This window comes from Myotis davidii, unplaced genomic scaffold, assembly GCF_000327345.1.
Source record: "Myotis davidii unplaced genomic scaffold, ASM32734v1 scaffold453, whole genome shotgun sequence".
Lineage (NCBI taxonomy): Eukaryota > Metazoa > Chordata > Mammalia > Chiroptera > Vespertilionidae > Myotis > Myotis davidii.
The window spans coordinates 220,491-233,737 of NW_006285234.1; the positions used below are offsets into that span (position 1 = coordinate 220,491).

Genomic DNA, 13,247 nt, shown 5'->3' on the forward strand with positions numbered 1-13,247 from the left:
TGGTACCTCTAGCTGGTGCCGTACAGTGGATTAGTCAATAGCACAAAGATTGCATAGGAGAATATACAGAAATTAATCAGGAGAACCCAGATTTAAAATTGATCATTTATAAATGATAAAAGCTGGCTACGATGCAGCCTGTCTTTTTGAAAAACATGCATTTATTTGAGAGGGGAATAGAAAAGAGTAAAGAATGACAGGCAGACAGAGGAGTTTGGCATGGTGTACATCGAGTGCTGCAAGTTCAGGAGCCACCCCCCCTCTCACAGTGACAGTGGCTCTGAGACCGACAGCGAATGGAGATGCACCCAGGCTCCCTGAGCAGACTGCTCCTCCGCAGTGGGGTGCTGCAGCCAGGTTGACCATTTGCTGATAAGAGAATTGTAAGCTTGCCATTGAATGTAAAGACAAGCAAGGGAGTACTGATGGGAAGTGTGTCAGAACATGGGATATTTATTTACTTGAAGATAAACTGGCTGAAGAATTAACTACCTAAGAAAAACCTTCCACCTATGGAAGACAGCCTAGTGATAAAGGGAACTCTCATCTACACAGACCAGAAGGTTTTCTGGGTGAACATCCCTCACAGTTTGCCCTGGGAGTGTTCCCAGGACTCGGCTTTCAGTGCTAAACCTGGGGAGGTCTGGTCACCCCATTGCCAGTACCATCAAGCAGTCAGGGTCCCATGCCTGTCTTGCACTTTTGGGGACCTTGTGTAGCCTTCATCCAACCATGCTTCTGCTCATGGCACCATGAGGCCTCACCAAGTAAGGTGATGTGCCTACTCAGACCCTTCTCCCCACTGTCCAGTCCACATCCAGAATTCCCATCCCCAAAGCCCTAAGCGGGCTCCCAGAGGAATGGACCACCTCTAGCAAGTCCTGGAGGCACCAAGCTGGGAAGAGGAGGCCGGCAGCAGAAAACCTCGCTCCCAGCCCTGGAAATGTCAGGGAGCCCTGGAGTTGGCAGGGGATGTATTTAGTGACTAGAACTTCATGCCAGGATCAAACATATTCTGGTACTGAAGAAAACAGATAGAGAAGATGACTGAGTAAACAGAGATACCTAAGTAAACTTAAGATTGGTGATCTTTTTAAAGTGCCAAAGTTAGAATTTTACTATGGAAGCTTCCACAGTGCATTCTTCAAAAAGTCAGAAACATCTTAATAGGTGTCAAATCACAAAAATCAGGAGGGAAAGAATAACCCAAATTCAAGACATGAAGGGATATGACCCTGGAAGGACAAACTGGTGCTGGTGATATTATCTTCCTTAAGCTGGAAAATGCGTGTGTAAATGTGTATTTTCAAAAAAAATAATCAGGAGCCTTTAAATTGTATATATTATGTAAGATGTGAACAACAGAAGAAACTGGGTGTGGGCATATAGGAAGTCCTTGTACATCTTTGCAACTTTTCAGTAAATCTAGAACTATTCACAAATTCAAAGTTTATTTAATTATAATGGTGTATATAATATACATCACAACAAAAGCAATCTGAGAGCACATGTGATCTATTTCACTATAAAATATTATGGATATGAATAAAAACAATAGAAACTTTCTACAAAAAAATAGGTAGGCGTTGTTAAATCTGAACATGGACGTAAAATACTTTAAGAATGATGATTCCATTTTCTTGATTTACACTTTCATCCAGCCTATTACTTTTATCTTTTTTTTTTGCAACATTTGATAATATGCTTGTTTTTTTTCTCCTTATCTCTGTTAGTGCTTCTAAATCTTTTTCTTTGAAGTAAAAGCTCTTGGTTAAGTTGATGTGTGTATTTTACCATTTCTTAAAGGAATATGTTCCTATGGATTACCTGGCAATCAATCATATATCCCATCAGGTTTTATTAACAACTTGGTTCAGAAATATACAAATTTTATTAAAGGAAGAAATTATATCTTTTAATATTGTTGGCAGTATGCTGCCTTTCACAGTAATAGATAATGTAGGGGTTTTGTTTGTTCTTAATATCAGATAAATGATTCATGCTTACTGTCAATTTTCAGAATGGAATTTGCATTTTATCTATATATAATAAATATATATTATCCATAAAATTCAAGAATGAGTCTAGACAGAAGTAACAATTAAAATTTAAAATAACAACAAGAAAAAAAAACCACCTCAAGTCACGTTAGAAATAAGCCTAATAGTTGTACAACTTTATCTTTCTAATGGAAAATAACATTTTATTTTAATTTTCAGTGCTAAAGGTGCATTTCCATTTCCAAGCTTTCCTTTCCAAGTTTTTAGTTGAATCAAACATGCACTGGAAAAGTAAATGCTTCATTTGTTCTCTGAGAGAGATGGCCTGGCGTTGAAGGCTAATGCTCAAATTTCATCAAATGTATCAGTTATTGCATTATTACTTAGCATTGAGAAGAGGTTTCTATAACTAATTAAGTTAGATTATTTTGTCCATTGGCATAACATTGCCCTTCTGTACTGGGCAATAGAAAAGCAATAAGGATGCTCTGAAGATGCTAAGAGGAACAATCAGGAAAATACTTCAGAAAAAAAGACATATAAGAAAATATAACAAAGTTTGAAAATAAGAACTGAAGCCCGGCCAGCCAGCATGGCTCAAGTGGCTGAATCAGGAGGTCCCGGGTTGGATTCCGGTCAAAGACACATGCCTGGGTTGCACGCTCAATCCCCAGTTGGGGGCGTGCAAGAAGCAGCAGCTCAAATGATTCTCTCTCATCATAACTGATGTTTCTATCTCTCTCTCCCCCCTCCCTTCCTCTCTGAAATCAATAAAAATATATTATTTTTTTAAAAAAAACTTAAAAGAAAGAAAATAAGAACTGAAGAGGGTGGCCTAATTTCAATCAATCTCATTGTAGAAACTGTAAATATAAGTAAGTTCACCTCAAAGAAAATTTTTAGGTCATAGTTTGTCATCTTGATCCACTCACCACTTCCATGTTCACAGAAAATGAGACATTATTCCATAGCATTGGCATGAGGTGAAACATGATGACATCACCAAGACACAGGGCTAGTAACTGAAAATATGGTTCAACTGCCCATGAGCCCAACCTCTTCTCTTACCTCCAAAATAATAGGTGCCACCTGAATAAACCTGCTCAGGCCCCAGGGAAGCAGCAGCAGAGGCCACCTGGCCATCCACCACCACACTCAGGTGATTCCTCCTGGCAGATATGGAGACGGAATGCCACTGTCCATCATTTAGTCCAACACCTAGGAGAGATAAAATCAGTTAAAAGAGTTATGTCTCAACAGTGAACAATATAAACAGTTGGTGAGGAACAGCAATATACACATCACTCCATCAAGTACAACTCACATCCTATATAATAAAAGCCTAATAGGCAAATCGATTGAACTGCTGAAAGACCCAGTGGAACGACAGGTCGCTATGACACACACTGACTACCAGGGGGCAGACGCTCAATGCAGGAGCTGTCCCCAGCCCACAGGCCCCAGGCCAGCCAAGGCGGGTGCCAGTGGGGGGCCCCCAATCGCCCTGCCAGTCACCCCGCAGAGGGAGGCAACCAGAAGCAGTGGTGAAGGCCAGGGCCAGCAAGCTGGTGGCACCAGGCCAGCTAAGACAGGTGTCAGTGGGCCCCACCGGTCACCCCGCAGATCGGCCCTGATCGCTGGCCAGGCCTAGAGACCCTACTCATGCATGAATTTCGTGTATTGGGCCTCTAGTCTATTAATAAAAGGAAACAGAAAGGAAAAGGAGGCAAGTGGGAAATAGCACCCTCTATGGGGGAAATGTGCATTATTACCTTCCTTTCTTAGGGCCTCAATAGAGAAAACAACATTTCCATATTTGGACAATCCTAATGGTTAAAATCTTTCAATTATTTGGCATGGACCAATTTTCAGCTTCCATCATGTAATTCAGCTTTAAGAGGGAGCGGTTTGGGAAGATCCCAGATATTTTCGAAAATTCGAGGTTATACCCAATAAAATGATTTATCTGCTTTTTAACACTTTTTACCTATTAAGATATTAAAGAATATTTAGCAAAATTAATTAATTAATTTATTAATCCAATCATTACAAAATATTTGAAGAAACTATAATGAATATTGAAAATTTACTAGTATAATGAAAAGTTAAAAAATCAAGCAGTGTGCAAAACCGTATTTACACAGTTGAGCCTCATATTTTGCAGATTCCACCTTTGCTGTTTCACCCACTTTCTGTGATTTATGTGTAATCCCGAAAGCAGCACTCAGGGCACTTTCGGAGGCGTTCACAGAAGGACAGAGCAGAGGCTGATACACGTGTTCACGGCTGAAGTCAGACAAGTTGGCTTCTAGTTTCAGCTCTCTGACATAAATATGTCTTCTCACATTTTTGTGCTTTTGTTGATGATTTTAATGTTTAAAAGACCCTGAGCCAAGTGATGAAATGCTATCCAGTGTTCCTAAGTACGCGAAGGCTATGATGTACCTTCACATCAGATGTGTGCTACATAAGCTTCATTCAGGCATAAGTTACCTTGCTGTTGGCCATTTGTTCAATGTTAACGAATCAATAAGGTGTCTTTACACAGAATCGTACATAAAAATGATAATGTATGATGGGTTAACAAAAACGTTGTGACCAGAGGCTCTGGGGGCAATGGTTCAGTGTTTGCTAATCTGGTGTTCATATCAACTTCATAGGACATAACTATTGGGAATGAGACTTAACTCTCTATATACCATGATAGTTATAGTTCTAATTTTTGTATACATAAGGGAAAGGACCAAAAGGAAATAGCCCTACAAATAGAAAGTAATTTTTGCATGAAGTTAAATTGTGGTTCTTGATATTCATTTATTCTATTTTATTGATTTTTTTACAGAGAGGAGGGGAGAGGGATAGAGAGTTAGAAACATCGATGAGAGAGAAACATCAATCAGCTGCCTCCTGCACACTCCCTACTGGGTATGTGCCCGCAACCAAGGTACATGCCCTTGGCCGGAATCGAATCTGGGACCCTTGAGTCCGCAGGCCGACGCTCTATCCATTGAGCCAAATCGGTTAGGGCATATATTCATTTTTAAATAATTTCCTGTATTAAAAAAGTTTATATACAATACAATATTGCTTTAACCAAAGTTTTCTTATTGCCTCTAAATAACAATCTCTGGTCCCTCCTAAGACAGTCCCCAGTGTCATGAATCTATGAGATGGTGTAGACTTTGCCTCCTAGAGGGAATTAAGTCTCTGAGGTTGAATACTCAGCAGACAGGTGGAATTTAGGGCATCTCTGTTGTGGATTTACCAGTAAGTTTTACATCCATCATGGTCAACTCTGTATGATCTTGCAGATCAAATTAGTAAATGAAAATATAAGTACTCTATTAAACCCAAAGGTCATGGGTCTCTCTTCTTGATAATATGTGCACTATTTACCAAGCTATTTTTGACCACAAGCTTTCAGACAGGAAATGCATAGAAGCTCCCTTAGGCGATTAAGCTCTTTGCTCTGGACTCACTTAGTAGAATGTAAATTCCACCCTAGGCATCAAAGCTCATTTTCACTTTACATCCATGAAGCAAAACAGAGTTTCAAAGACCCAACTCTGGTTTGCTTTGGAAAGGATAATGAAAAAGACCTGAAAACTGAAGAACATAGGTTAGATACTTTTAGATATGTTTGCTAAGAGTAGACTCTGAAATAGACAGCTGAATAGAGTTATATACTCCCTGATGGTTTGAGCTTGGGCTAATATCAAATGCCCCAGATTTGTCATTCAGAGCTTCCCCCACAGAGGACACATCAGAGTGAAAACCCTTGTTCACCTGTGAGTTTTGCATCACACACACCCTCCCCTCTCTCCCTGCCCCACCACGTGTCTCCTTCCATCTTTTTTCAAAGCATGGGTGTGCCTGTGTACATGACTTTACTCCTGTTATTTCATTTTAGGCTCTCCGTTGGTCCAGGGCAGTGCTTCTCAAACTACCTGTGGTGATCGGCATTTTCTTTTCCTATGTATTGCAGACCGATACTTACACAAAATGCAACCACAATGAATGGCTGAAAAATTAAATGAAGAGGATGTATATAACACATGCCCACTGACCATGTGCTTAGATGGTATAGCAATATCTTACTGCTATAGCAGTTTCTAAGAGTTTCATCTTTTTTTTTTCATCCTCATCTGAGGATATTTTTTCCATTGACTTTGTAGAAAGAGGGTAAGAAAGGGAGATGGGGGGGTGGGGGGGACGGGGGGAGAGAGAGAAACATCAACGTGAGAGAGACACATAGATTGGCAGCCTCCTGCACATGCCCAGACAGGGGCCAGGGACAAATCTGCAACCAAGGTATGTGCCCTGGGCTGGGAGTCAAACGTGCAAATCTTTGGTTCTTGGGCCGATGCTCTAAGGGCTGAGTGAAACCAGCCAGGGCCATGTGTTCTTATAATACCCATCCTGGTAACAAGTATTGCACTGAGCCAGTTCTAGTGGGGTCTCCTCCACTGTGAGTAGCATTGCTCCAGGTAACTGCTAGGTTAGGCACACAAGAGGATTCAGTCAGAGGCTCAGGAATTTCTTTTGTCCACATGGAAACCTATTTAAATTAAGACAAAAAACTGTTGGGACAGCCCACTCTGTTACCTGACACAGTGCAGTGCATCTATCCACTCCGCCAGCAGCTTAGGAAGCCAGGCTCTGTTTGCAGGGAAACTTCAGGAAGCGATTCTCGAGCCTCACTGGTGACAGACATCATTCACTTGTGATAAAGAGACTTATTGTCTGCCATTGGGATTTATCACTCAAATTATAATGAAGGGCCTGTTTAATTCATTTCACCCAACTATGCATAATGAAAAGGATCGTTTTGAAATCAGATTCTAGGTTATTCCTTCCCATTTTTAAGCGGAATGAGAAGTGAGCCCCGTCCAAAAGCTTGCAAAGAGGGAAAGGGGGAGGAGAAATAGAATCTGTACTTTTTCTTATTCGTGATGTTAGGTAACTAAATGCTAATTCCAGTTCACTGCTCCCACCGCTTCTAATGTTTGAGTCTGGGGCGGGGGGTGTTGTTAGTATAATAATATAATAATAATAATAACAGCTATATTGAACTATTATTCATAACTGGTACTGCGTGCTTTATATGATTGTGTCATTTAGTCTTCAACACTGTTATTATTATTCTCAGTTAAATATGGAGAAATGAGGCTCGAGGAACACAAACTAGTCACCCAAGGTAGCGTCCGTCTGGGGAGCTGATTCCCAAACCCACACTCCTCTGCCTGCAGGACCTGTGGTCCCTTTACCTATGCGCTCATGTTAAATCAGTAACTTTGAGAAAGAGAAAAGCACCTGCTAACAGCGGGGAACTGGCCTGGCACTCTCCGAGGCCCTGGTGGGACGGGCAGCTGGCCCGCATGCAGAGCTTGGCCTCCGCTTCTCCTGCTCAACATAATCTCAGAACGTCAATATCAGACAAAGTTACTGTGTGGCACCAACAAAATGGGACCCAAAATAATCAAACCTACTCTATCATCTTGTCTAAGCACAGACAAAAGCAAAGCTACAGTGAAAACTACAAAAATACCAAACTTCCACTCCTGGATTGGCAACTAATTTTTTTTCTGTTAGCCTTATTGCATTCCTCCATCCTTCTAGATAAAATTTACAAAGATACCTATTCATACAATCACCCTCACTTCCTGGCAGCGTTTAATCTAGAGCAATTCTCTACTTCCTTGGAATGTCTCCCAAATCGGTTAACACAACCCAAAATCCAATAATAAATCACCTTTCACACCTTTTTATTTAGACACCGGTGGTTTCCCAGGTGTGTGTTCTTGTTGCAATAAGCAATAAACCCAACTTGTGTGATTACTGTGGTCTTTGGGTGGAAAGCATTGACAATTCCCAACGGAACAACAGAAGAATGCAGTAATAAATGGAAGGAAATCAGAGAATAAGATTGTTTACCAGAAATCTCTCCCTCTTCTTTCTCTCCTTCCCTATTCTCTCTTTTTCCTCTTCTCCCTCCCTTTCCCCTCCTCCTCCTCCTCTTTTTTTTTCTCTCTCCTTATTATCTCTCTTGTCCTCTCTCTCTCCCGGCACACCTCTCTTTTTCTCACCTTCTCGGGCCCAAACCTGTGTGAACACACAAAATACAGCCAGAAGAAAAAGATTTATATCAGCTCCTCATATATAATCTTCTGGTAGCACTCCTAAATTGCTACAGAAATATTGTGACAGCTTAGCCACCATCACTCTCTCATAAGACTATAATAGGCATCCAGGGAGTATAATGTATAAAGAAGAAAGAAGCCTGCTGTATGCGGTAGGATCTTTGCAAAGGTGCAAAAGGCAATTATACAGAGGCCATTACTCAAGGACCAGCTGAAGTGTTCTGCCTGCTTCCCAATGTCTTTCAGAGCCCTGACCCAGGGCCAGAAATTCCCGCATCCACTGCTATGTGCACTACCCAGGAGGAAAGATCCACGCCACCAATAGCTCCTGCCACCACGAAAGAAAACATGGAGGTCACTGCCACTCATCACGTTAGGGAAAAGTGGGAGTTTAAGGGTGTCACAGGGTCACAATCTGAAAGGGGAGGAATATACCGAAAGCAAAAAGGAAGAAGGGGGAAGAAAGAAAATAAAAGGCTTCCCCAGGTGAGGCAAACCAACAGGGCTGCTCCACCGCCAGGGCCACTGGGATTGCGGATACGTGGGACGGGAAAAATGCAGAAACCCCTCATACGCTGCAAGCCTGCCTCTGCCGGCCGACCATGAGAGCCAGAAGCGTGTTTACAGGCCTGAATTCCACCCCCAGGCAAAAGCAGCGGCAGAAATGCTAAACTCATAGCAGAAATCTCAAACTTGACAATACAGAATTCGTTTTAAATAGGACAAATAATTAACAATACAACATAACAATATATAAAGTATTGTTCACTGGGTCTGGGATGCCATCTGAATGGTTTTTGCTTTGACATCTATAAAAGTGACAAAGACTGAAAGTAGTTTTTCATGAAGGACTATGTAGTATCGCTAATATGTTTTATGATTTGGATCAATATGATAGATAGCTTTAATATTTCAAAAATGATATAATATTCTGACATAATATTTTCAAAGAATTCCAAATGACAATTGGGAAAACTGAATTAAAAATGTAGGCTGGTAATTCAAACACTTGCACAATTCAGTTCTTCCTCAACACAATTTAATGTTTATTCCATTGTAAAAGATAAAACTGAGAGTTTTTAAAACATGAAAAATTGGTAATTTATATCTCCAATAGCTAAGAAAAATCAAGCTACCCTTTTATAATGGGAATATTTAGCATAATATGATACAAATCTACCAGTAAGTAGCTAATTATCTTTAAAGACCCATTATATATGTTTTGATAACTACTTTAATTATTGAAAACTGTACTTATGAAACATAAGTGGAAAGTCTGTCCCTATGTGAGAATAAACTGGCCACCCACTCAGTTTAGTCTACTAAAGGTAGTCTACTTTCAAACATAACAGTGAAACTGGCAAAAATTAACATTTTTAAAGAAATTAGAAAAAAAGGGAGTGGGGGAGTTGGTAAGTAAAGGCCTGCTTTTATTATATGAGGTGTAACAAATTTTTAAAGTATGTTTTTATTGATTTCAGAGAGAGGAAGGGAGAGGGAGAGAGAAACATCAATGATGAGAGAGAATCATCGAATGGCTGCCTCCCACACGCCCCTTTCTGTGACCTCCTGGTTCATGGGTCAACGCTCAACCACTGAGCCATACCAATAGGGAAAAGTAACAATTTTTCATACTGACAATTTTTCATACTGACAATCATATTTAGTATAAGCTCCATATTATTAGCTATGGAAACAAGCTCACCAAGTCATGTGATATAATAATAGATTATATTGCATATGAATTTAAACATTAATTTAGAGACTTTTACAACATTCAAGGTATTCTTTTATAGGTTTACAACTAGTAATTTATTAAATAGACATGCCTGTAAAGTGTTTAGAAATGAACTAGCTTCAAGGGGCTCACTACAGTTGCACTGTTCTGAAGCAATTTCTTTAAAATGTTGAAAAGTAGGCTATGAATATAACCACTTCTGTGGATGTCAAATAAATCACAATAAACTACACATTAATGGCAGGCTTACATTTTTAGGTCCTCATTTTAGAGAACCTACTAATTATTAACATGACACTGATTTATTTCCTTTGTCAAGACTGCAAATATACCACATTTTAAGCATTGCATTAAAAGGTCACAGCATAGTATCTCTCAAAAATTATCATTCATATTGAATTTTCAGCTCCCACATTTAAACTGCACTGATAGATGAACAACACAAAAGATAAAGACTACACACTTGTGTATCCATTTGTATACTTTTCCATATATGTAGTTTTCGATCACATTTTAACTTTTTTTTCCCCTCCCAGTCATAGCTTATTAATTTTGGTCAGAGTTAATGTAGTACAATGGCATCTTTAAAATGTTTTTAAAGATCATTTATTAAATTGATGCAGCAGTTTATCCCAATGTGACCTCCAGTTGCTTGGCTCAAACATTACTCCATATATAGGAAAATGTAATGGAGATCCCTTGTCAAAAACTATATAATTTTAATGAAGAGACAAAAATATCCTTCACCAAAAGCACTGACCTAAATTAGACATTAATTTTCCAGACACTCATATCATCTCTTTAATTATACTACTTCGAATCATTACGATGATAACCATATTGCCTAGAAGCACAGAGAAATCCTTTTGGTGCCCAAATGAGGAACTGCATGAATCTTTTCATCCTCCCCAAACATATCCAACTCTGTACAGAATGCATCAGCAAGTAAAGTTACTTTGACTTAGTATTTAGGCCTGACCATACTAATGTAGAAATACCATACAGACCCAAAAAAACCTCCCCCTTTCTCTCACAGACCAAGGAAGACTAATAGCTACATTAGACAATGCCTGGTTTCCACTGAAGACACTCAGTAAACTTTTGGGTCCATTTCAAAGTCTTTTACATTTATCCCCAAACACATTTTCTCAGCATATGTGGATTTTTCTGGAGTGAGCGAGAGGGTCATAGAAGGAAATTTCTATTCCCCCTAAGTATCTTTGGGTTAATAAGAACTGTTAGTGTAGAGCCATATTTTTTTAAAAAATGACAATCAAGTTCCTCTAAGGAAGAGTACTGGTAATCTTATTAACTCATGTATTCATGTATTAAACAAATATTAATTTTTTTGTTACGTATAAAATTTTATGGAGAAGAGATGGAGGAATAAGGAAATCTTTCAAATGCATACACATGCCCACGGGAACATGCTTATTACCTGCTGTGATGTCACTGGGTAATTTTCCTGGCTGGTAGAGATTCAGCTTAAGTTTTCCATCATTAAGAAAGAGGAGGAGGCCCCCCGAAACCAGCTGAAGTTCACTGAATAGCAGAAGCCCCGCATTATTCCAGGTTCGAAATTGGAAAGCAGCAGCAACCTCGTCCTCCCTAGAAGAGCCTGGCAGTGCTAAGTAACTCCTGGGGCTGAGAAAAGTCACAGGCACAGACTGGGGTTGTGAGCAGGAAAAAGACACATTTCCCTGCAATAAAGTAAAAAAAAAAGCCTTAAGGATGAGTCCATCACATTAGTAATAGAAGCTGAAATAGTCACAAAGGCTATGTATCAATCGCAAATTATCCTCCAAGTAAAACAACAAATTGCTATCCACATGAAAATTCAGATTCTTGTCAAACATGTGAACCCAGTGATTACAATCATGCAAATCTTTCCCTGGGTTTTTCCAGGTGAAATCCTTTTCTCCCCATCTCTCAACTTTCACGCCATCTGACCTACTTGGATTTAATTCAATGAACACTATTTAAGCCAACGCTTTATTTTTATCTTTTACTTGACTTTCCCTTCCCACTCATTTCACCCCTTTGCTGCCTTTGGCTTCAAAACCATCCCATAACATAACCAGTATTAACAAGCTACTGTTTTTCTTTCCATTATTTTTCTCTGTTCCCATTGAAACAGAGTTTCAGCTGTATGTTCAATTATACTAGTATATACATAAACATGTATATACAGGGTGTCCCAAAAAACTGTATACACACTTTAACAGTTGACAGTTCAATTTTGAAAATAAAATGTATTTATAACTATTCATAGTGTATGTATACATTTTGGGGTAGAGGATACACTATATGTGTTGAATGCATATATCTACACACTGGGCATTATTTGTTTTACGAAAGTAGGAACCACTTACTATATCATGGCTTTTTTCTCTTTTGTTAGTCCTCACCTGAGGATATTTTTTCCCCATTGATTTTAAGAGAGAGAACCATTGATGTGAGAGAGGCACAGTGATTGGTTGCCTCCCACACCCACCCCGACCAAAGCCAGAGTTTCAGCCTGCAACCAAGGTAAATGCCCCTGACCGGAATCAAACCTGTGACCCTTCAGTCCATGGACCGAAGCTCTAACCACTGAGAAAAACTGGCTAGGGCTATCATAATTTTATCACTAAAATATACCTTGTGGAAATCCTTCTGAGTTATCTGACATAAGCCAAATTCCTTCTTTTTATTTAGTGTGTGAGTGGTCCGTATTATACTAAATTGTGTTCCTGTTACTGTGCACGCTCTTTGTGCCCAGGTTTTCCTTCTCCCAACAACGTTGTCATAAATAACTGTGTGAAGAAGATTCTAAGTACAGAACTGCAGGTACCTAGATGTTTTAATAAATAGTTTCAGCTTCTTTTTCAAAAAGATAAAGTTAAAATACTCCACACTTCTACCAGTAATAAATGAGGATATCCTTTTCCCCACACCCTTGGCAGAAATAGGTATCATAGACCTTTTCAATTTGTACAAATTCAATGGCAAAAATGTCAAAGCGATATATCATTCTTAGTTATTTTTCATTGATCTGAGTAGCAGTGAATCTGAGCATTTTTCATGATTCATTGTTCTTTTTGACTTGCTTTCCTCAGAGTGGTCTGCATATCTTCTGCCTATTTTTCATTTTTCCTTCTTCTCTGTAGGTTTTACATTGGGCACTACAATGTTCAAGGCACTACTTACATTCCTTTTTTTAATTATTTGTTTTTTTCTTTATAACTATGCCTTCTCATCAGATTTACAGGTATTTCTCATCCAATGGTTTTAAAATAGATCTTCAGGATACATTATATTACATAAATTTTTATTAAAATACTATCTGAAAAATTATTTTGCTACTCGAGTAATATATATATATATATA

General features: G+C 39.1%; 1 protein-coding gene across 1 annotated transcript in view; it reads right to left on the reverse strand.

Annotated features, from left to right (window-relative positions):
• Nucleotides 1-13,247, reverse strand: part of CNTNAP4 (contactin associated protein-like 4) — a 246,043-nt gene that overhangs the window by 74,448 nt on the left and 158,348 nt on the right. The window contains exons 8-9 of the mRNA XM_015558780.1: nt 11,317-11,578; nt 3,069-3,218 (exon numbers count right to left, since the gene is read on the reverse strand). Of these exons, the coding sequence (XP_015414266.1) occupies nt 3,069-3,218; nt 11,317-11,578 (412 nt within the window). The remainder of the gene's footprint in view (nt 1-3,068; nt 3,219-11,316; nt 11,579-13,247) is intronic.